Raw genomic sequence first — 24,667 nt, 5'->3', positions numbered from 1 at the left:
CTGTGAGCTTAAACTGAGGAAAAGTAAGAACAATTTCTTTTTGACGCCTTTATAGTCGATTCAATTCGTAGCATTTTTTACCAAAAGCATGCAGTAGTTAGCATTTTTGTACTCGGGATACGCCAATCTATCGAAATCGAGCATAAAAGATTGGACATTCCATTTAAAAAAAAACAGAGGTGATCTCTATATCTTCTATACGCCTCCAATTGCAAGAATACCATTTATACTACATCATGTAGTTTCTTAAACCCTACAACTTCTGTAAGTAACATTTTCTCGTATTGTTTGAAATAACCAAGATATTCAATCAATATCCAGATACCCAGTTGCTCACAGAACGATTAACCATCCTAAATCCTTCACTTTAAGGTTTTTAATTTCTTAAATGATCAAGTAATCAACTTGAAGTTATTAACTTTCGTTTCACTACGTTACAGGAGGCCAACGAAGACATGAATTTCGACGAGATGATCCTTGAAGCGGCAAAATCTATCGCTGCGGCAACATCGGCCCTGATCAAAGCAGCGAGCGCGGCGCAGAAAGAGCTGATAGCAACAGGAAAGGTCGCTAGGACACCTCTGACAAGTTCCGACGATGGTCAATGGTCCGAAGGTTTGATATCAGCCGCGAGAATGGTCGCAGCCGCAACGCACAGTCTGGTGGAATCGGCGAACGCGTTGGTCCAAGGTGTCAGTTCCGAGGAAAAGTTGATCTCCAGCGCGAAGCAGGTTGCCAGCAGTACTGCGCAGCTGTTGGTAGCTTGTAAGGTCAAAGCTGATCCCGACAGCGATAGCACGAAACGTTTGCAAGCAGCTGGAAACGCGGTGAAACGAGCTACAGACAACTTGGTGAGGGCTGCTCAGCTAGCTATCCAACAGGAGGAGGACCGATCCTTGGTCCTGAATCGCAGAATGGTCGGTGGCATCGCTCAGGAGATCGACGCCAGGTCAGAAGTGTTGCGTATCGAGCGAGAGCTCGAAGAAGCCAGAGGCAGGCTGACAGCGATTCGCCAAGCCAAGTACAAGAACAGACCGGACATGGCCGACACCGACAACGAAGGCGAGCAGAGCGGTTACGAGAGCTACACGTTTTACTTCACGCAAGAGAAAAAGGAAAGCTTTACGCAAGAAAAAAAGGAACGAATACACTATAGGTCTTAACGCGAATTTCCATTTTTATACTTCATTTTATGAATATTAGAATGAGAGAGAGAGAACACTTTCTTTCATCGACTGAATGACTCCCTGTGGCGAGAACGACGTATAAATATTCATTTTTCTTAATATACACGTTTCTCGATAAAGATCCACAGGTTAACAACAAAATACAATGTAACTATTGGTCGATATTTTAGGTCAGAGTTGCCAAACCAACGGCCCACGGGCCGCACGTGCAATGATGAGATATTGTGCGCTTTCCGCACGTATGCGCGATCAAAGCCAGGAAAGTATCTACGTCCTAAGTTTGTGGGGAAAGTAGTGGGGAATTATTACTGGCAGAAAAGTACCGGAAGAGTGCAGAAGTTTATACATATAATATATGTACATACATATTTTGAATTTTACATTCAAAATCAAATCATAACAAATTTTGCGGAAATAAGCGGGGTGACCAAGGTACCCGATTTTAGCCCAACCTTGTACGTTACCGACACTAAAATTTTCGCGCATACGCGTAGAAAGCGCGCAATATTTCATCTCTGCGCACGAGGGCCTCAACATTGTACTCTTCGAACCACGTGTCGCCAGGTGAGGGGAGGTAGCATGAATTGAGGGGAAAAAGTTACCCTCTCTCTGCCAGTACCGGACACATGCATGACAGCTACGAAACGCGGCGCGTGACTAGGGATGGCGTATTTGTACTTTCGGCGCGGTCGACGCAGTCATGAAAGTAGTGTCTCTACACGATTTCTCTCCCTGCTCGGAACCGGCATTGAGAAACAAGTCGCGACTTTATTGTACAAGGGGAAGGTAGAGTGGGGCATTGCGTCATAGAAGAGGAAGGTAGAGTGGGACAAAGCGTCATAGAAGGGGAAGGTAGAGTGGGGACACACACGTGTTGACCTGGCGACACTGACCGAGCCGCAGTGTTTGGCTCGTCACCTCGCGCGTCGGTTCGAAAAGTGTGTTGTGGAAAGGACCTCTCCCCTTACGTCACAGTGAATAAACTGCACATGGAGCGACCCGTGGTACGTTGCAAGCTTGTCTTCTCTGTTTTAGGTAATGGAAAATTGAATTACAGGTAAATGTTGACAAAAGGGCATCCAGCTCCGATGACCTTCATCTTCGCATATGTTGTCAATTTTAACATTAACCGTACCGAGCACAAAATGCGACTGCTGTACATGGTTTTATAAAAATGACAACACTGAATTTATTTAAGTGTCCTTGCAATTTTCACAACAATACGTGCTTGAATGAAGAAATTCATTTAATAATTTCTAATGGAATTATGAAGTAAGAAATATGACACCGGTCATTTGACCAGTCGCGGTACGGTTAATGTTAATTACCGTTCAGTGACAGCTTGTAGGTGGATAAACTGTACTTGTAATCGAAATTTAACGAAAGCTTTTTAACAATTTTTTCCGAAACTAAGGCCGAGCAACGGGTACGTGTATAGAGAAAAGTTGTTCGGAGTGTTGTTGGAACTAGGTCCCCTTTAGTCAACATTTACCTAATTTTAAATATAAATTTCTGTACGGAAAAATGACGATGACACACGGAGCTTTATTGTAGGTGGGAGGAATGTATGGCAAAAATGTATTTTCAGAAAGTTGCGATAGGACACGGTTGGACAGACCTGTTCCGAGTGATCAATTAGTGCAATTATTGTTAGTATTTCGAGGATAGATAAAGAACTGTAAATAGGTGTTAGATAATCCACGCGACGCACAGTGGTCGATTTTCTTGAAAACGAGAAACCCAGAAATGAAATCTTTCTTTGATTTTTACGAGACTAGGTATCTCGGGGCTTTCGACGTCGCTGATTACGAATTTAAATTCGAAATCACAGAAAAGTTAAATCATGGTTGAACATATGAAATATTTCTTTGATTTGTAATTTTGCCGTTTCAACAGCATATTCTTCGAATTTTTCGACGAAATAGCTTGCAGTACTACGTACTTATTCTTGTTTCATCTGCATCGATTCGCTGTATTCTGAAACAACTAACAGCTCTCGTAATCCTGCGAATTGGCTTGTTAATAATTATAATTCCACTATAACAGAAAGAGCTTCTTCAACAGATAAAGTATGTAATTCTTGTTATATCTCCATCGCTACTTTGTATTTTGATGCTTTACTCTCTCTGATGCTTGGGCTCTCCAACGTAACACCTGTTAGTATTTTTGCAGCATCAATTCCTCTGCACTTAAATGGGAGCTAATATCTTTCGTCTTCAACTCACCTACACAAAACACTTGATTTGGAAAGTCGTTTTCTTGATTTCTGGCCACGTTCTCGAGAAAATCGACCACTGTGCGACGGATCGACGAATTCGAGGAAAACGCGACTACGAAAGTAAAGGGATGGAAGGATGAAAAGTGCCTAAGTATATTGAGCTGCCGCTTTTTTATATGCTCGTAGCGAACGTAGGAGGTTTTTCGAATATTACCAAAAATCGAATGCTTTATTAATGTCGAAAGTAAACCCTGAAAAATCCCTTTGCGCGGAGGAGATCGTCCTGAAAAAAATCGCAGATTTATTGTCGAACTCTTTCAAACGGTGCATATGGTGGTGTTCAAAAAAAAAGTTCAAGTACACTTTTATTACATAGATAGCCAACTTGGACGTTTCCAGAATATGGAATTGATATTGAATTTTTTACTATTACAATTTAACCTTGGAACGGCAGTGACCATTTTAGACTCCTAGTCGATAATAGACTGTGGATTTTATGCAAAATAGAAATTGTCTATATTGATTGCAAGATATAAAAAGACTTCTTTTTTCAAGAATTTTAATCGGTGGTAAATAATGGAACAGTATCTTTAAAGTCCTTGAATATCTTCACTGTTCTGTGTTTGATTAATGTTTCTCATATAAATCCATAAAACCCGGAATCTAGTCATTAATTTAAATTAAAGGCTGTTTAATTTTAATCGAATTAAATTATGCTTCTGTAATCTACAAACAACTGCCTGAATGGATCTAAGCATTATTATCTGAACAATCGTATCCATTTTCCAAGGGCTAATCCCTTGCGCTCGGAGCTATTCTAATTCGAAAACCGAATTTTTCTTCCAGCTTGAGATACTTATTACCATTTTACATGATTTTCTTAATTTTATCGATATAATATCTCGTACAATACTTTCAGTAGTTCATTAAAATATTGAATGCGGTTAGTAAAATTTATTGTATGCACATTTAATAATGCAACAAATATTTTGAATAATCGTATAAGAATTATTAGTGGTGCCTCTCTTTCTCTCCGGGTCACCACTCGAGTGCAAAGGGTTAATATCTTTGTCGTTTTCATATTTTATTTTATTATGCCTGATATATCTTCATTATATCTGCTCCACTCATTTTGATCATAAATGCATCAAATCTGCAGTTTATTTATCACAAAATGATCTGACTATTAGAACGTATCAGTGTCGAGTTACATAAACTTTAATTGCCATCTTTAAACTTTCTTTTGGCCTCACACTGTGAATGTTCATGCACCTATACCTTGTCCAACGAGACGAGACGATATTCTCCTTCTTAGGTAGGCAGCGAAGGTCATACGCTGGTACTTGACTGTAGTGATGGGCATTCAATACTCTGTCTTGCAAGTTTCCAAACACATCAATCACTTAACGTCACCATTCTGAACAACATTTCCCATTGAAGTCGACGGTCGGCTTTAGTTTACGAGATAATTGCCAAAAAACTTTACGTGTAAATGCATGGATTAGGTCTGGATTAGATTTGGATTTCAAGACTTTCAAAATCTTAAAGAGTTCTAAACTTCGAATTATGTTGGAAGTGATTCAAAGTGTTTGCCTTAAACATTGGATTGAAGCGATTCGAAATGTTTGTCGTAAACATTGGATCAAAGCGATTCGAATTGTTTCAGATCCCATCACTAATTATCATATTGGTACGTTCATACTGTTATTCATCCCAATGCCGACATGACGTAATAATTGTTTCGTGATAGATGTAACATTTCTAGAGTTTCAATTCTTACAAACCTTCCAAAGTTTTAAGGCTTTCAAGATTTTCAAGACTATGAAGACTGTCAAAACGTCCAAGAGTTCTAAACTTCGAATTATGTTGGAAGTGATTCGAATTGTTTGTCGTAAAAATTCAATCGAAGCGATTCGAAGTGATTTAGATCCCATTACTACTTGACTGCCTTGTCTCAGACAAGGTACAGGCATTATTGCATTTAGTATCAAACATTTTGAAAACGATCGCCATGTGTATTTTTATTTGATGTACAGTATACAATGGGATATGGACTGGTGCAACCATTTCAATTGGGATTAATGTTGACGGAACCATTTTACATTATTTCTCCCGATATGTCCAATTGGACCATATAAGATGATACAAATCTCGACTTCGGCGGACTGATCCGACCTTTACTGTACCTAGATAGGTGTGTGCCATGATATATAAGATTATATATACATATACATATATATTATATACAAACGACGAAGATAATGAATTATACCGAGGCAAATATACAATAGATATATATTATATGTATACATACTATATACATATGCATACCGTTAATATATTAATGAAAATAAGCAACGAGGGGTGTTTTACAGTTTTAACAGAATATTGTTTTTTCTATAACAATTGGAATACATACATGTTTAATCGTTACTTATGGTACAATCGATTAAGCCGCTAGGCTATCTTATAAACATCTATTATTATTATTATTATTATTATTATTATTATTATTATTATGGAATGTTACAAGTTGTATTTTTATTTATATTATTATATGCTTTATTCTTATTATTAGTTGTAGGTACAGCGAATGATGACCACTATATTACGTAACGAATATTATTTTATTATAATTATTACATTACAGCGAAATTTTTCACAAATATACATATTAACCATCTTACATTCAGGAAATAAAGAATTTTTAACACTATCGTCGCCTTATTCATTATGATATGATCGCGGGAGATTTGTAAAAATAAATTGTTCAATGTTCTCACAGATGTATCAATATACAGGGTGTACCAATGTGAGAATAAATTAAAATCATATAAATGTGTGTACATATGATTTCGGTAATATCTCGTTAACTATTAGGTTTAGGATATACGAAGGTCAATACATTTTTACGCAGAATTTCACACTATATCGATCCACGATGCATAAGATAGGTGATTCAATTGAAAAAAGTCAAGGTGACCTTGAAATCTCCAAAATGCCATCGCCCATATAAAAAATGCTTTCTCGACAATATGTTTCCACCTATGACATACAACTTCTGTACATATTATTTTTTCGTATTGTTACAAATAACGAACATATTTATGGACATATTGGTCCACCCTGTACAGTGGATAATCGGTTAACGAACAAATCGGACAACGAACACTTTCGCGGAAAATTTTGATGTTTGGACAACGATAATTATTATTATTAGTTATAGGTACAGCGAATGATGACCAAACTACATTATCTAATGAATATTATTTTATAATTATTACATTACAACGAAATTTCACAAATATACATATTAACCATCTTACATTCAAGAAATAAAGAATTTTTAACACTATCGTCGCCTTATTCACTATGATATGATCGCAGGAGATTCGTAAATACAAAATGCGAACGCGATTAAATTTAATTGTTATGTAAACCTGAGAATGCTAAAAAATTCAGTGACGTCAGCAGTTCGTCATATCCTCTAGGGCAAGTATAATTAATGGCTGCAATCTGATGTGTCGTGCAGAAAAACAGTTTTAACTTTTGTAGGCTCCACGTGCGTATGTTTTATCATGTTGGAATCTCGAATTGATTTGTTTTTTTATTGTCTGTCTGATGCAACGATTTCCTTATAAACCTTGGTAAAACGAAGGCGGCACGATGCACGTCGGCATCGTAGTACTTGAGGCTCATCCGGTCGAGTTCATTATCGCTAAACACTTTCCTTGGTTCTTTGAAGTTCGTCTCCTAAAACAATCAAAAATATTGATCCAAATCATCTCAGGAACTATTTTAGGTCTGAAAGTCTTACGTCCTAAAAAGACGTCTTTAAGACCATAAACAGTGTGGTTTTTACATGCGTCTGTTTTACGTCGTAATACTCCAAATACACTGCCTTTTCCAACAGTGTTTTCGGAATAGAAAAGATAACACGGTCCAACCACCGCAAGCGGACTCGGTCGCTGCGCCGCGCCGCACAGTGGGTAAATTTGACCTACCTCGATTCAAAATCAAAGAACTTTCGATAGAAATGAGGTAGAGTGATGAATTTTTTAAAAAATTAAAGCTGAAACTTTGCAGGATATGGGAAAAATAAGGAGATTACGGTACGAACGGTTTTCAATCTTGAGAAAATTCGTTAAACTTGCACAATTTCAAGAAAATGTGGTTTCTCCGTTACCACGGGCGGAAAATTTTTTTTTTTAACATGCTATATATCATTTTTCGTAGATTTTTCACGCTGATTTCAAATCCGGTCTCAGAATTTGTCTACGACCTCTGGTTTTTTCAAGAAATCGATTTGCGTGACAAGAAACTAATGAAATCATGTTTTCGTTGAAATGATTTCTTGTCACAAAAATCGATTTCTTGAAAAAACCAGAGGTCGTCGACAAATTTTGAGACCGGATTTGAAATCAGCGTGAAAAATCTACGGGAAATGATATACAACATGTTAAAAAAAAATTTTTTCCGCCCGTGGTAACGGAGAAACCACATTTTTCTTGAAATTGTGCAAGTTTAACGAATTTTCTCAAGGTTAAAAACCGTTCGTACCGTAATCTCCCTATGTTTTCCATATTCTGCAAAGTTTCAGCTTTAATTAAAAAAAAATTAATCGCTCTACCATATTTCTATCGAAAGTTCTTTCATTTTGAATCGAGTTAGGTCAAATTTACGCACTGTGCGCCGTTACTGATCAAACCGAGCGTTCGCCGGCATACTTTATTTTTTTGACACTGTTCCACCAAACGGACACTTCTGAGATTTTTATACAAAATAGGGTAGCATCATAGCAATATTTTAGAATTTTTTGGTAGGTGTCAACCCAGGGGAAGATAGTTAAAAAAATTCCCAAAAAATTAATCAATTATTTTCAACTATAAATAATTAGCAAAAAATTCTGAAAAAATCTGAAATATAGAGTGTATCTATATCTTTTGTTTGCCGTTTATCCCATGTCATTCAAATTGCATTTTAATTGCAAATTAATTAATTGTAATTTACCTCAATATCACCCCTATCGGTGGGGGTAGACATTTGAAATTTTACGCAATGTTTTTTTAAAATATAACGATGTTTTGAGACAAGAATCAGGAAAATCGGAGCGGGGGCTGCTGGCCCATGCTGATACGGCTATACCAACTTCTTTTTGTATTTCGATTCCAACTTTTTTTGATTCTTATAATGTTTTTCGCGCTGATTCCGAATCTGTCCTTAATTTTTCTCCTAGACGTACAGTTTTTGAGAAATTTGAGTTGTAAAAAAAGACATATTTTTCAACATTGAACAAATATTGTGATGTTATTATAAAAGATATTGAATTGTTCTTTACAGCAAAAGATTCTGTAGACTTTCCCGAATACAGTGATGTTCAATATTAATGCATTATGATTGTTTAAACATTTTTTTTCTCAAAAACTGTACGTCTAGGAACGGCCTGGCCAACCCAAATGGTTTCACGGGCCACTTTGATGACGCGTAACGTTACAGCGGGCCGCACTTTAGGTAAACATGCTTTTAAAAAATGTAATACAAATACAAAATGAATAAAACTTTACTGTTATACTATGATTCAATATAATTAACTCTCGAGTCTTAATGAATGAGAGATATTTGTTTATCCTTTCTTTCACTTAATTTTGGTAAACCTATAATTTATGTTCGACATTGCACATCTTTTGTTAGCTGGTTCTCTATATTGGCATCAGTTAATGAAGCACGTGATGAACTCTTTGTAAATTTCATCTTCGAAAAAAATGTTTCACCACCACTTACAACTCGTTGTGCAAAATATCTTAAGTTGGAATATCTCTCGGATGTAATATAAGTATTGTAAAAATTAAATTTTGATGTGGACGCAAAAATTTGTCTCATTTCATTGTTGCACTGTAACTCAATTATATCAAAGATATCAAATATAGAACTGGAGTTCATAGTCGCACTTGCGTATTATAACAATTACACTACATTTATTTAATATTTTTTGTATACATACAACAAGAAACAAAAGTTCCAATAGAAATATAAAATCGCCTGGTGGGCCGCACAATTTAACATGGCGGGCCGCGCGTTGGCCAGGCCTGGTCTAGGAGAAAAATTAAGGATAGATTTGGAATCAGCGCGAAAAACTCGAATCGTAATACTTTTTGGCTGTTGGACAGTGTAATTGAAAGTTTTAACAGTTCCATATTGGATTTTTGGTTCACGTAGAGTTTGTACGTAAATACTTACAGAACTTAAACTACCAAGTACAAAACCAATCTGCCCTGTAGGATACGTTGGTACCGCTACGGTTCCGTAAGATGCAACCGGAAATACTGCCCCGCAATGCTGCAGCGTTTGTGTCACGTGTTCCAAATTGGCCCATGCGGTTCCCGCTTGGCTACAAACGATTCCACCAGGTTTCAATGCGGTTTTCATTAAACTAAAATACGATTCGTGGAAGAGACACTCTGCTGGACCTAAAACGAAAAATATACCTTGGATTATTTTTTCAAGGACAGCATCAATATCCCGCGTGTTTTGCAATTATAAATGACAACTAGGCTGCGGGTGTTTATGCAATACAAAAATTTTCTGCAGCAATTTTAAGAAACGGGAGATAAGGAAAAAAGGTGTTATCTTCTTTAATCATCTTGGTGCGTAGAAAATAATACATTGGTGTTTCTAAATTCTCTTAACTTCTAAGCTTGTTTTCATTTGACATATTTTTTCCAATTCATACATATCTTCATAATATCATACATATCTTCAAAATATCGTACATATATTATATTAAATTTTTTTAGAAATGTACAATACCCGCAAGTCTAATGATAACTACGCAGATAGCGCAAAGACGTCTGCAGTTGGACATTCAGACGTCTTAAAAATGTCCTACGAACGTCTCCTAAGAAGTCTTAAAGGTCCATAAATGTAAATTGAAATAAAAGAAGGGAAGATTAAAAATATATTTCGACAAAAACGCGTTTAAAGTTAAGCCATGAAATATGAATAAATAAATCAATATTGGGTTGGCAAGAAAGTAATTTCGGTATTTTAAGGTGAAACAAAACCGAATTTCTTTATTCAAGCAATATGAACTTTAATCAATAAAATATTTTCTTATTTATTCTTTTTGGCAGAATAAGATCATCGAACAAAAGGGAGAATATCTTACTTATTAAAATTCATTGCTTGGATAAAAAAAAATTGAGCTCCATTTCACCCGAAATTACTTTCTTGCCAACCCAATAGCTTTATCAGAAGAACGCACGTGGAATTGACATAAAAAGTGTAGCAAAAAGATAATAATTGAAATTAAAGCAAAAACACTAACTCGAACAAATAATACCAATGCTAATACTTACTGCTAGATTATGGGAATATAAAAACCACATTGTTTATGGTCTTAAAGACGTTTATTTAGGACGTAATACTTTCAGATCTAAAATAGCCGTAAAATGGACGTCTTTAAAACATCGTGTGCTATCTGGGTTTCTTAAATAAAAAAATATTAGAAATATATATTACGCATTCGAATAAGTTGCTTTAGTGATAGGGCAAATTTTATTTCAACTGAAAATAATGAATCTGTGCTATTAAGTTACAGCCATAAGAATCTTGGTGACAATTTGTATGTGCACCTTTGCTTCCTATCCAAAGAGTAGAATCACTTCCTGTTTTCTCAAAACCAAACCTATTCCACATTACAGATTCTAATATCTCAGGTTTATCTTTGAACCACTCATTCATATATTTATAGTCTAAATAGTACCATTCTTTGTAGTCATCATCCACATATTCTACGTGTTTAGTAAACTGTGACAATGTCATTTCTTTCAAAGGGCAGGTCATATCCCATTGAAGTAGTTTATATCGCATTAATTATTGTTATTTGAAAACAAACATACTGCTGATTCGTTTAAAATATTAGCAATTCCAAATAGTATATCGTTTTCGACATTTGAAAAGTTTGTCGACCGAAATAATCCTCAAAACAATAGGCGAGAATCAAAGGGTGTCAGTATAAAGTGGATAATTGTTTGAAATAATTATAATATAAAATAACGTGTTGTTTGAAATAATATTTCAAATAATGTCGCTTCAGAAATACCCAGGTCTGCTAATAGTGTTTGTATGTAATTTGAGATGCCTTTAATATTTTATATTCTAGCATTTATTGAAAATTTTCGAAAGTCATTAATTGCATAAACATCCGCAGTCTAATGATCGCTATTATGATTTTTATCTTTCCAGTTTTGGTTTCATTGTCCAAGGATTTTGTTGGATTTTCTAGAGATTATAATTTGGCAGTCAACGCATGTACTCACCAACGGGATCGCTACTGTCTGTGATAATAACGTCGAATTCTTGTTGACGCTTCTTCAAAAATTCAAAACCGTCGCCCACGACAAGGGTGACTTTCGGGTGAGTCAGTCCAGCGCCCATCCAAGGTAAGTACTTTTTCGAAACTTCTAACACTGTCTCGTCGATTTCGACTTGCACTATTCTTTCCACTTGAGGGTGCTTCGCCACCTCTCGAGCAACCCCTCCATCACCACCACCAACGATTAAAACCTATCACAACATGTAAAAAATAATTAATCGTACGAAACACAAAATTATATAAAAACTTCTACTTTGACTGTACAAACTGCAACAAAATTTCTCTCTATTATTAATAAATTATTTGAAATCCCCTCAATTTTAAATTTATATAAAAAATTTACTTTTAATTATTCAACTCTACTCTAATTATTAGTAAATTATATTTAAAATCTTCTCAATTTTAAATTTATATAAAATTTACTTTTAATTATTCAACTCTACTCTAATTATTAGTAAATTATATTTAAAATCTTCTCAATTTTAAATTTATATAAAATTTACTTTTAATTATACAACCCTATCTTAATTATTGGTAAGTTATTTAAAATATTCTCAACTTTAAATTTATATAAAATTTATTTGTAATTATAAAACTCTAATTTTATTATTAGTAAATTATTTAAAATCCCCTCAATTTTAAATTTATATAATTTATTTATTTGTCTGATTATATTCATCACTGAGTTTTTTTGTTTCTATTTTCATTTTATTTATAACTTATCAACGAAATTATTCCGACACGGAAGAACCCCCTAGTAGGGGGGATAAAAAAGTAACACTATCAGTAGAGTCGAAAGTCACACTACGAGAGGGAAGACTGTATACGACTTTTGCGAATGGCTGTATACGAATGCAATTCTTTTAGCACTTATGGGTACTAGACTGCGGATTTTATGCATTTATGACAAAAATGGGCACGCACAATTTAAAACAGCGGAGGTATTAAAAAGATTTAAGGCCACCAGTGTATTAGTTTCATCTTAATAAGATAATTCAACGAAGAATGAAATTTTTATTCGGCTCCTGTGTCTCGCAATCAATGCAAACATTTTTTATTTTGCATAAAGATCCGCAGTCTAATGGGTACTACTTATATTTATGATAACTAGACTGCAGATGTTTATGCAATTTTCAATTTTTGTAGACAAATTTTAAGGAAATGGTACCAAATAAAATTCTATTTTCATTGGTTATAGCATTCGTATAGATCCATAATAAATAAAAATCGTACTAAATTCTGTTGAATTTAATACTCCAGCATTTTTTGACAATTTTTATCAGCCATAAATGCATAAAGATCCGCAGTCTAATGGGTATGTACTACTAATATTTATGATAACTAGACTGCGGATGTATATGCAATTTTCAATTTTTGTAGACTTTTAAGAGAATGGTACCAAATTAAATTCTATTTTCATTGGTTATAGCATTCGTAGATCCATAATAAATAAAAATCGTACTAAATTCTGTTGAATTTAATACTCCAGCATTTTTTGACAATTTTTATCAGCCATAAATGCATAAAGATCCCCAGTCTAATGGGTATGTACTACTATGATAACTAGACTGCGGATGTTTATGTAGTTTTCAATTTTTGTAGACAAATTTGAAGAAAATGGTACTAAATAAAATTCTACTTCCATTGGTTATAGCATTGGTATAGATCCATAATAAATAAAAATCGTACTAAATTCTGTTGAATTTAATACTCCAGCATTTTTTGACAATTTTTATCAGCCGTAAATGCATAAAGATCCGCAGTCTAATGATAACAAAAGATAATAATTTAAGCGATATGGTTTATATGGAATCTTACATTTTTTGGATTTGGATGACTGCATAATGGTAGAAAAGCAATTGCCTCCTGGTATGAAAACTCGTCTTTCTCTGTGCATTGTATGATGCCGTCTAAGATTAAGGCCCTTCCGTGTGATTTCCTACATATACGTATTGAAAATAATTTAATTTCAGCGGCCTCAAGATGTATATAAAATTTTAGGGGATCGTAAAAAGAGAGCTTCGCTTGTTGAATCTATTGAAAAAATTGTTCAATGTTTTCACAGATGTTTCGATATACAGGGTGTCCCAAAGATGTTGTGCTTTCTTGAAAGGGTTCCTGATGTCCTGACTGGGAAATTTAAAATATTTCAAAAAGGCACATATGTATATGATATGTATATGTACAGTAGCGGACAAAAGTTTAAGACTGCTTTAAAGAAGACGATAACTTTTTTAATATTGTACTATACGATTTGAACATTTTTAGGAAGCTAGAGCAATTAGTTTACTAAAGGATGTAAAAAGAAATTTTTTCAAAAATTGCAATTGATCGGAGTTGTTGAAAAAATACTAAAAGTTGAATTTTTAACTTTTTTACGTGGGCCTATATTGAAAATTTAAAAAGTACGTTTTGTAGGTTTGTGCCAATTATATGCACTGTGAAAGTTTCATCGAAATCGGTCGATGTTGCAACGAGCTACAAACGCTTAAACATGGTAAAAATTGCAGATTTTAACGATTTTTGGCAATAAATCGTGAAAATCTGCCATTTTTACCATCTTTAAACGTTTGTAGCTCATTGCAGCGTCGGCCGATTTTGACGAAATTTTCAGAATATGTTTAATTGACACAGATCTACAAAACGTACTTTTTAAATTTTCAATATAGGCCCACGTAAAAGAGTTAAAAATTCAACTTTTAGTATTTTTTTCAACAATTCCGATCAATTGCAATTTTTGAAAAAATTTCTTTTCACATCCTTTAGTAAACTAATTGCTCTAGCTTGCCAAAAAAGTTCAAATCGTATAGTACCTTATTAAAAAAGTTATCGTTTTCTTTAGAGCGGTCATAGAATTGCGGAAATAGAATTATTGAAATTAGAGGTGTACTAGGGGTTAATAAACTTTTTCTGCAGTAAAAAATATAATTTGAAGACTGATTTTGATGTTATTACTTTCTCTTCACTTGCCAAATCGATTAACTCGCTTAGTCACCCGAAAGTTGTGATATTAATAACGATTACACCAAGGCTATTCTATCTTATTCATTCTACATGTGTTTATGTGAAAGCTATAATGTTTATTTCAATTTTTATCTCAAAGGGAATTTTGAGAAAGCAATGTATATTATTTCATCACATTTCTCCAGTTTCTGTTTTACGGAGTTAATCGATTTGGCAAGTGAGCGGCTCGTATATTGGTCCACCCTGTAGTTAGAAGCGAAGAGGATGGTTGGCAATCAATATTTACGTTTCGAGCACCATTACGTCTTGATACGGTGACCGCTCCCGGTGGAGTGTTTTGACAACCTCGAGGGACAACGAGACACCTGGCCACAGATCATTGATTTCACTGAACCAGCCAGGTTTCACCGTGTCCATCTTCCACGTGTCGGTGCAGCGTCGCAGCCTCCTTCTGGGATATCCAACTGAAAGTAGAGACTGTGTCGGTCGGTTAATCGTGGATGAGCAAAATAAAAACGCGAACTTTTTTATGCGGTCAAACATGTTTCTGTACGGAGCCGTCTACCACGGCCAAAAGCATCGCGAAACTCGTTTGTCACATGTGTATTCGTGCGCGTCAGCAGTCGGACACTATTAACATACAGTGTTGGGCATTGTTCGAATAAAATATTATCTCGTAGACCGTGGATCTTCGTGCGAAATCAAAAAATGTTCTGTGTCGATCGCAATGATCAGCGGTCAAGTAGATGCGTTTACTTCTTTCCAATCATTAGTCTGCGGAACTTTATGCAAAATAAAAATCGTTTGCATCAACTGCAACCAACAAGGGTCAAGTAATAATTTCTTTCATTGATTCCATTGACTTCCATAAGTTGTAATTAATAAATTGATGTTCTCAGATTTTTTAAATCTCTCCACTGTTTTCAAGTGTAACTACCCATTTTCGTCCTAAATGCATAAACTCCGCAGTCTAATCATTAGTCTGCGCAACGTTATGCAAAATAAAAATCGTTTGCATCAACTGCAACCAACAAGGGTCAAGTAATAATTTCTTTCATTGATTCCATTGACTTCCATAAGTTGTAATTAATAAATTGATGTTCTCAGATTTTTTAAATCTGTCTACTGTTTTAAATTGCAGCTACATACCCATTTTCGTCATAAATGCATAAAATCCGCAGTCTAATCATTAATCTGCGGAACTTTATGCAAAATAAAAATCGTTTGCATCAACTGCAACTAACAAGAGCCAAGTAATAATTTATTTCATTCTTTAATGACGTCCATAAGCTGTAATTAATAAATTGATGTTCTCAGATTTTTCAAATCTGTCCACTGTTTTCAAGTGCAACTACCCACTTTCGTCATATGTATATGCATAAAATCCGCAGTCTGCGGATTTTTATGCAAATGAAAAATATTCTGTATCGATTGTGGGAGGCAGTAGTTGAATAAAAATTTAATTCACCCGTATATGTATAGTATTTTTTCTACGTTGAAAACAACATAACAATATTCCTAGATTTTTTATATATTCTCACTATTTTATATTTCACACACAGTTCATTTCTTCATAAATAGACTGCGGATTTTATGCATTTATGACGAAAATGGACACGTACAATTTAAAACAGTGGACGAATTAAGAAGATTTAAGGACATCAGTGTATTAATTTCAGCTCAATAAGACAATTAAAAGAAGAAAGAAATTTCTATTTGGCTCCTGTGTCTTGCAATCAATGCAAACATTTTTTATTTTGCATAAAGATCCGCAGTCTATTCATAAATGCATAAGAATCCGCAGACTAATGATCATCATGGCAGTGAAAAGCGTTCACTCTTTGCACTCGGAGCTATTTTTTAACTTGAAAATTAAACATTTCTTCCTAGTTAGAATTATTCCATTCTAAGAACAATTCCACCTTTACATTTTTGTTACAAATGCATGAAATCCGCTGTCTAATAATAAGATAAGTACCATAATTAGACCATAGTTACGCCAGTAGGTTTAGTCCTTTGTTTCGTATTTCTACCTATTTCAATTGTCTGAGAATTATGTGACAACAATACTTGCGCATAAAAATGTTTAAGATGACTAATCATTTTTACTTATCCTTTTCACGTTACGGTATACAAAATCATTCTTTTATTCGAATATTTTAAATAACGAATAAGTACAATTTATTTGTTATTCGTAAATAACGGGTAAGTACAATGAAAAAAGTATTTATTTGTTCTTCCTGAATAACGAATAAATAGATTAGCGTGATTCGCGAATAACAAATAATGTAATCATTATTCTGAATAACGGACAAGTACAATTTATTTGTTATTCCTGAATAACGAATAAATAGATTAGCGTTATTCGCGAATAACAAATAATTGTATTCATTATTCTGAATAACATTTGCCCAACACTGTTTACATACTCCAATAGTGTTCAACCTTTTCTACTAAAAAAGCAAAATATATAATCCAATTATAAATCAATAATAAATAAATCAATTTTTTCGGAAAGTTATGTTATAGCGCATTCTAGTATAAAACATAGAAGTGTATATTTTATACTGAATTGGGGACGAAGGTTCTTAATCTGAAGATTAAGTGTTTCTTCAAACACACACACACACACACACACACACAACAAGAGAGAAAATTATAAAATCTCTAATATTGTCATTTATCTGTTTTCCTTTTTTTAATAATTTTAATAGCACATGATATAAAACAGAAGCAAATGTACCAATCAATTCTCTTAGTCGCTTTCAAAATTTTTGAATTTTCGATAAACTCCTATCGGAACTAATTTTTCAAAATTACTTTTCCAACAGTAGTGTCGTAATTAATTTCTTAATGTCCCTGAACGTAAACGTACCGAACGTTTAATTTAGTAACTAAAATGTTTAATTTAGTAACTAAAATGTTTAATTTAATAACCAAACTGTTTAATTTAATAACCAAACTGTTTAATTTAGTGATCAAACTGTTTAATTTAGTAATGAAAATGTTTAATTCCATTTAAATAATATTGCACATATAATTTTCGAAAATTGTGTCAACATGTTCGAAATTAAAAATGTCTGAGAATGAGTGTACAGTGAATTCGATGAGATATCCACAAGAGATACGTTGTATTTACATACTATCGCGCGAACAGCCGATTGGCGGTAAGAATAAGTATTCAGATAATAAACACATGTCTCATTATACATAACTCCTTCGATGCCCGATTACTTCATATCATATCTTCACCTTGTTCAACGGAAATGAATTTTAGAAGCGCTACGAAGTATCGAATAAATTCAAGCTGAAGATATTTAAATAATTCTAAACATACGTCTAAAGACTTAGAAAATATTCCCAAGAGATTAAGAAAAGTACATCCGAAATTACTGATAAATCATAAAATATTTTTCAACAAACACACAGCTAAGACTTCTCACAGCCCCAGTTATAAATTTAATAACAAGTATTCTAATATCCATTATCATTCTTTAACTTCGCTTAGAAACGAGCGACGCATTTCATTTAACAGAAAAATCTCCGAAGAGAAACGAAAACGTGTCGATTTAAACAAAAGCACAGCTGAAAGTTTCATTATCATTCTTTAACTTCGCTTAAAAACGAGCGACGCATTTGATTTAACAGAAAAATCTCCGAAGAGAAACGAAAACGTGTATAAAATAAATAGACTGCGGATCTTTATGCAATTATGGCTTCTAAAATTTTTAAAGAATACTAGGACACAAAATGTGACAGAATTTACTACGATTTTAATTTATTTCGGGGTTATAATGGCTACTACCACTGAAAATAACATTTCATTTCATTGCACTTGCTGAAAATTTACTTGGAAAAATTGAAAATTGCATAAACTTGCGCAGTCTAAAAATAAACGTGTCGATTTAAACGAAGAGAAACGTGAACGATGTGTCGCACTAACTTTGTTGCACAACTTTTATCACATAAAACAAAGTCACAGTGGCTCACGGTCAGGTGTAGGTGCTTCAACGATTAAGTAGCTTTCGAACGTGGAATGATTATTTATGAGAATGATTGAGTTTTTTGTGAGAAATCGAACTTTTCAGTTTAGAACCTTCATCGTAGCAAGACTGCGACGAACTCGATTCCTGACGAACGGTTCGACGTCGGACTCGGAGACGGACGGACGCGACTGATAAGAGTTATTACGCAGAGCGTGAACGCTCCATTCTAAATTTGAAAAAGTTAGAATTTCTGTGAACAACACGTACCGGGAACCGTCGCGTGCCGACAGACCTAGACTGAACCGCGAATGAGACTGACGAATGGTTTAACAAGTGTTTGCTTGCCTACAGGATGGTGTAGCCCCTATCGGCCTCTGTCCCCTGTATACTTCATAATAATGTTTCCAACACAAGCAAGATAACTACGTGTTCCGGCGAGCTAATAAAACCGAAATCGGTGTCCGAGTACAATACATTAACACTAGAACTACCGAGGTTAAGACGAATCTAGTTCTACCGAAACCAGCAAAATGACTGGTCTTTAAAAAAGTATATAATAATTAGACTGCGGATCTTTATGCAAAATAGAAACTGTTTGCATTGATTGCAAGCCACAGGAGAGCCAAATAGAAAATTATATTTTCTTTTAATTGTCTTACAATTAAGCTGAAATTAATACATCGATGTCCTTAAATTTTCGTAATTCGTCCACTGCTTTAAATTGCACGTGCCTATTTTTTGTCATAAATGCATAAAATCCGCAGTCTAGTAATAATAGAATATTTTTATATTTATTGATTTATTACTATCATACAAAAGGATGTAAGGAAATATGTCTTTGAAAATATTATGTAGTAGTAATCTTCCAGCTCCAGATCCTCCTTTTCTTTTTCCCAACTGGATCTTGTATACTTTCATTTTCGTCTTCAGAACTTGAAGGCACACAAACTCGTCTTCTTTTACGTAAATTTAAAATATTTTTTTAAATTCACTGTCCGTGGACTTCTGAACATTTCCTTTGTCTCTATAATCTCATTTAGCCTCCCTTAAACATGACATTTACCCTATTTATTACTATTATCACTGTAAAGTCCAATTTCTACCGAAACCAGCCAAAATGACTGGTCTTTAAAAAAGTATGTAATAATTAGACTGCGGATCTTTATGCAAAATAGAAACTGTTTGCATTGATTGCAAGCCACAGGAGCCAAATAGAAAATTATTTTTTCATTTAATTGTCTTATTAAGCTGAAATTAATAGACTGATGTCCTTAAATCTTCGTAATTCGTCCACTGCTTTAAATTGCACGTGCCCATTTTTATATTTATTGATTTATTACTATCTTCCAAAAGGAATACGGGGCCGAATATGTCTGAAAATATTATGTAGTAGTAATCTTCCAGCTTCAGATCCTCCTTTTCTTTTTCCCAACTGGATCTTGTATACTTTCATTTTCGTCTTCAGAACTTGAAGGCACACAAACACGTCTTCCTTTACTTAAATTCAAAATATCTTTTGATTCTCTTTCCGTGGACATCTGAACATTTTCTTTGTCTCTATAATCTCATTTAGCCTCCCCTAAACATGACATTTACCCTATTTATTACTATTATCACTGTAAAGTTCAATTTCATTTTCTTCGGATTTACTTTCTTCAGAGCATTCCATTGGTATATTGTTCACTTTTCGCAACAATTCAGAGATTTTCAATCGTTTTGCCATTTTTAGGGCTAGTGAAATATTGTTATATAAAAAAGAAATAGGTTCTATTCCAACGGCTATGGTATACAAAATGACCGCGTGAAACAACGTTACATCGCAGCTATATGTATCTAGGTTCATGTTGTGGCACCAAAATAAGACGCTGCGCAAAGCATCAATAAATCTATCTAAATATATATCTAACAAACGATTTCGGGATCGGTAAACAAATTATTGAATACTTTTCCACTTAGAGAAGTACCAGTTAAAGTGACTGGAATTGGTATAAGTTGTAGCCATGTGATACAAAATTATTTTGATTCTGAATAAATTAAACAAAAATCAAATTCATTATTAGTCACCGCTGTAAAAGTCATTATATCATTGCAGGGAAAAAATGTAACATTAACCCTTTGCACTCGGACCTATTTAACTGGAAAATTAAACATTTCTTTCGACCTAGACTAATTCCATTCTGTATTAATTCTTTTCTTTGTATGAACATGCAAGTGATATAATACCTCACATGGTACTTCAGTGTTTAGTGTGTATGTGAGTGTGATTGATTAGATACTAACAAATTTAGTAATGTAAGCAATATTTTGAATAGTGGTGCAACAATTTTTAATGGCGCCTCAGAGTCGCCGCTCGAATGCTAAGGGTTAAGTATTAATTTTAAAATGAATTTATAAAACCAGTCATTTTTTCTGGTAGTACTAGTGTAAAGTAAGAAGAGTAAATCTTGGACGACACTTCGCGCTGTGAAATCCGTCATTATCCGTACGTAGAGTTAGTACAGTTACAGTTTGGGAATGTCAGACTTGCTCTCTCTTTCTATTTTCTTCGAATAAGAAAAGTTGAATCTGTAACCGCGAGCATTCTACACTTTTAATCGCATTCCTCCAAACTGGTGAACAATTTGATATTCCACAAAAATTCATGATTTATATTTATATTTATTATATTTTTAATCGCATTTCTCCAAACTGGTGAACAATTTGATTTTCTATAAAAATTCATGATTCGCGAGCATATTATATTTTTAATCGTATTTTTCCAAACTGGTGAACAATTTGATTTTCCACAAAAATTTATGATTCACGAGCATATTATATTTTTAATCGCATTTCTCCAAACTGGTGAACAATTTGATTTTCTATAAAAATTCATGATTCGCGAGCATATTATATTTTTAACCGTATTTTTCCAAACTGGTGAACAATTTGATTTTCCACAAAAATTTATGATTCACGAGCATATTATATTTTTAATCGCATTTCTCCAAACTGGTGAACAATTTGATATATCACAAAAATTCATGTTTCGCGAGCATATTATATTTTTAATCGTATTTTTCCAAACTGCTGAACAATTTGATTTTCCACAAAAATTCATGATTCGCGAGCATATTATATTTTTAATCGTATTTTTCCAAACTGGTGAACAATTTGATTTTCCACAAAAATTCATGATTCGCGAGCATATTATATTTTTAATCGTATTTTTCCAAACTGGTGAACAATTTGATTTTCCACAAAAATTCATGATTCGCGAGCATATTATATTTTTAATCGTATTTTTCCAAACTGGTGAACAATTTGATTTTCCACAAAAATTCATGATTCGCGAGCATATTATATTTTTAATCGTATTTTTCCAAACTGATGAATAATTTGATTTTCCACAAAAATTTATGGTTTACTCGTATATTGATAAAATTTGGAGAATGTGACTGAAATTTTTGAAGAGTCTCAATTTAGTTGACATTGTTACTGCTTTATTTTGGAAATTGTCATTGATTAGATTACGAATCTTTGTATAAAATAGAATTTTTCTCGTATTGGAAATTGTAATTAAGTAGATCAATTTAGCGTACTATCCACTGTATACTCTTAACGAGTATAGTTCAAAGCGTTCAATATATCGATAAAATTTGGAGAATGTGACTGAAATTTTTGGAAAACAATGAAGAGTCTCAATTTTAGTTGACATTGTTACTAGTGTTTCATTTTGAGAATTATCATGAATTAATAGACTGCGTTTGGTAGACGAATTTGAAGAAAGTAGAATATCAAATAAAATGTTTGTTTTCAGTCAATTAAATAAAAAGCATTGTTTGAACATTTTCAGGAGTCGTAAATGCATAAATATCCGCAGTCTGTTAATTACATTACGAATGTTCGTAGAAAAGACAATTTTCCTGGTATCGAAAATTGTAATATATGTAGTTAGAAATAAAATAGTAATATTCCATAGTTCAGCATACTACCCTTAACGTAACTTAGTCTACCCTTAACGAGTATAATATTCAGAACGTCCAATATGCATACTGTCGAACCATTTTGTAATTAATGAGAATTAAATTTTTCCTTCACATACAATGTTTTCATTTTCGAGAACCAGATCAAAAGTATTCAGGTAGTATTATATAAAATTAATTATTTAAATATAATGTATATGTTTCAAGAGAAAAGATTGAAAATCACGTAACACCAGAATGATCCTGCATGTATTGAACAAAAACTAAAATGTGGCAATTATTATACATGGCGTAAGAACCGTGAGAAGAAAACATCGTAAATTTCTTTGTATTTCTTGAAATATTCATAATACGAGGAGCAAATGTCAAGAAACACGAAAAAATGTCTAACCAAAGCCATGTTTGATTTAAATTATCTGGAAAAGTATTAAGTAAGTAACGAGTAAACAATTTTAAATATTATTTGAAGACAATAAAATTTGAACAATGAATTAAAAAATTATTATAATTATGAGTATATCAAAATCATGTTTTAAAGGATTTCAATCAATATTTCAGGGAATTATTGAGCGGATAAGAGCAACGACAATATTTCATAAAGCATCTAATTAATTTATTTACAATATATAACGAGTGTTCCATTACTTTGAACCTACTTAATTACTTTCAAAAGAGATGCACGAAACGACCACCTTGTCTTTTATAATGCTCTTATCTGCAGAAGTTTTAGTTTGCATTCCAAATAAGAGTGTTTAAAAATTGATTTCAAAGTACTATCAATACCAAGAAGAATTATTACAAGACGAGCTCGGTTACATTTCGTAAACAGGTTCAAAGGTTACATGTTCGTACGAATAACTTTTTTCGTTGTTTTCTGGTGTCCGATTTACAATAATGTTGATCGTATGTTACAGAACACCCAGTACGTATCTTCACTTTAGACAGTCGCGGGAAAAATTGAGTGGCCGTCCTTTAAAAACTAATTGCATTTTTACAGTTAGCCCGCACTACTCGATTTTTTTGTGATGTTAGAAGGATATGTTTACTGATCATGTAATGTTAATGTTAAAAATGTTATTTGTTTTTAAAGGGTGTCCGCTTAGTTTTGCCCCCGAGTGTATATTATAATATAGGTCTAGTAGAATCTCGACCAAGCTTTGAAGATAAACAGCTTGTAGATAAAGTTATTTAACACTAAATATACTGGAGTCAAAAAATATATTCAATAAATTTCCATGAAAACAACTTTACAATTTCAATAAATGTCAAATAAAAATCTGAAATGGGTCAATTTGATCGCTCGTGGTAGGTTCAGTGTTAATGAAGTCGTGACCCCTAGAAATCCAATAAATACGTAGAGCATTTACAAGTTTATCTACATTCTACGTCGCTAGCCCCACTGTACGCTTTTCTCCTAATCTCTGCCGGTGATAGTGATACCACAGACCACGGGCTACGGATCTAAAGGACTGATTGAGGATTGAGCCAGAGATTGCCAGAGATTTCCTCTCTGATACTCTGATTGAGCGTAAAGTAGATTTATGGGTGAGAGGGGTCCTGACGCGAGCGGGAAGGGATGGTTGACTGCCGCCATATTGAATGGTAAAACTGTGCTGCCATCTATATAAATTTGCGGGAACATTTAAAATGTACAAATGGATCACGTGTATTCTAAGTTAATTGTGACTTGCCTAATAATTTTGTTTCTACGTATTTGTTATCATTAGACTGCGGATTCTATGCATTCATGACAAAAGTGGCCACGTACAATTTAAAGCAGTGGACATGCTAAAAATATTTAAGGACATCAATGTATTAGATTCTGCTTGACAGGATAATTGAAAGAGGAGTACAATTTTTATCTGGCTCCTGTGTCCTGCAATCAGTGTGAACATTTTTTATTTTGCATAAAGATCCGCAGTCTAGTTATCATAAAGGGTGTGCTTTGAAAAATTATCAGTGCTTTTATAAGGGAT

The 24,667-nt window shown here is 33.7% G+C and overlaps 2 protein-coding genes across 9 annotated transcripts in view; one reads left to right on the top strand and one right to left on the bottom strand.

The window, feature by feature from the left end:
- Nucleotides 1-1,365, top strand: part of Rhea (Talin_middle and talin-RS domain-containing protein rhea) — a 139,932-nt gene extending 138,567 nt beyond the window's left edge. For all 8 annotated transcript variants that reach the window (XM_076429428.1, XM_076429433.1, XM_076429432.1 and 5 more), the window contains one exon: nucleotides 441-1,365. In XM_076429428.1, coding sequence (XP_076285543.1) covers nucleotides 441-1,163 — 723 coding nt within the window. In that variant the 3' untranslated portion in view covers nucleotides 1,164-1,365. The remainder of the gene's footprint in view (nucleotides 1-440) is intronic.
- A 5,490-nt stretch (nucleotides 1,366-6,855) lies between these two features.
- Nucleotides 6,856-19,052, bottom strand: Spds (Spermidine Synthase). Its single transcript, XM_076429436.1, has 6 exons — nucleotides 18,840-19,052; nucleotides 15,030-15,220; nucleotides 13,598-13,718; nucleotides 11,724-11,970; nucleotides 9,643-9,872; nucleotides 6,856-7,158 (listed from the first exon to the last, which is right to left on the bottom strand). The coding sequence occupies exons 1-6, from the start codon at nucleotides 18,843-18,845 to the stop codon at nucleotides 6,982-6,984; spliced, it is 972 nt and encodes a 323-aa protein (XP_076285551.1). The 5' UTR covers nucleotides 18,846-19,052; the 3' UTR covers nucleotides 6,856-6,981.
- Between the last annotated feature and the right edge of the window lie 5,615 nt (nucleotides 19,053-24,667).

Source organism: Lasioglossum baleicum, chromosome 8, assembly GCF_051020765.1.
Source record: "Lasioglossum baleicum chromosome 8, iyLasBale1, whole genome shotgun sequence".
In the NCBI taxonomy this organism is placed as follows: domain Eukaryota; kingdom Metazoa; phylum Arthropoda; class Insecta; order Hymenoptera; family Halictidae; genus Lasioglossum; species Lasioglossum baleicum.
The sequence above is the reverse complement of the archived record's forward strand: the minus strand, read 5'-3'. Positions and strand labels throughout refer to the sequence as shown.

Coding starts and splice junctions, on each gene's coding strand:
- Spds (XM_076429436.1), bottom strand. Junction 11,971..13,597: donor GTCATCCAAATCCAAAAAAT/GTAAGATTCCAT, acceptor ATGTTGTGATAG/GTTTTAATCGTTGGTGGTGG. Junction 7,159..9,642: donor TACTTGGTAGTTTAAGTTCT/GTAAGTATTTAC, acceptor TGATTGTTTTAG/GAGACGAACTTCAAAGAACC.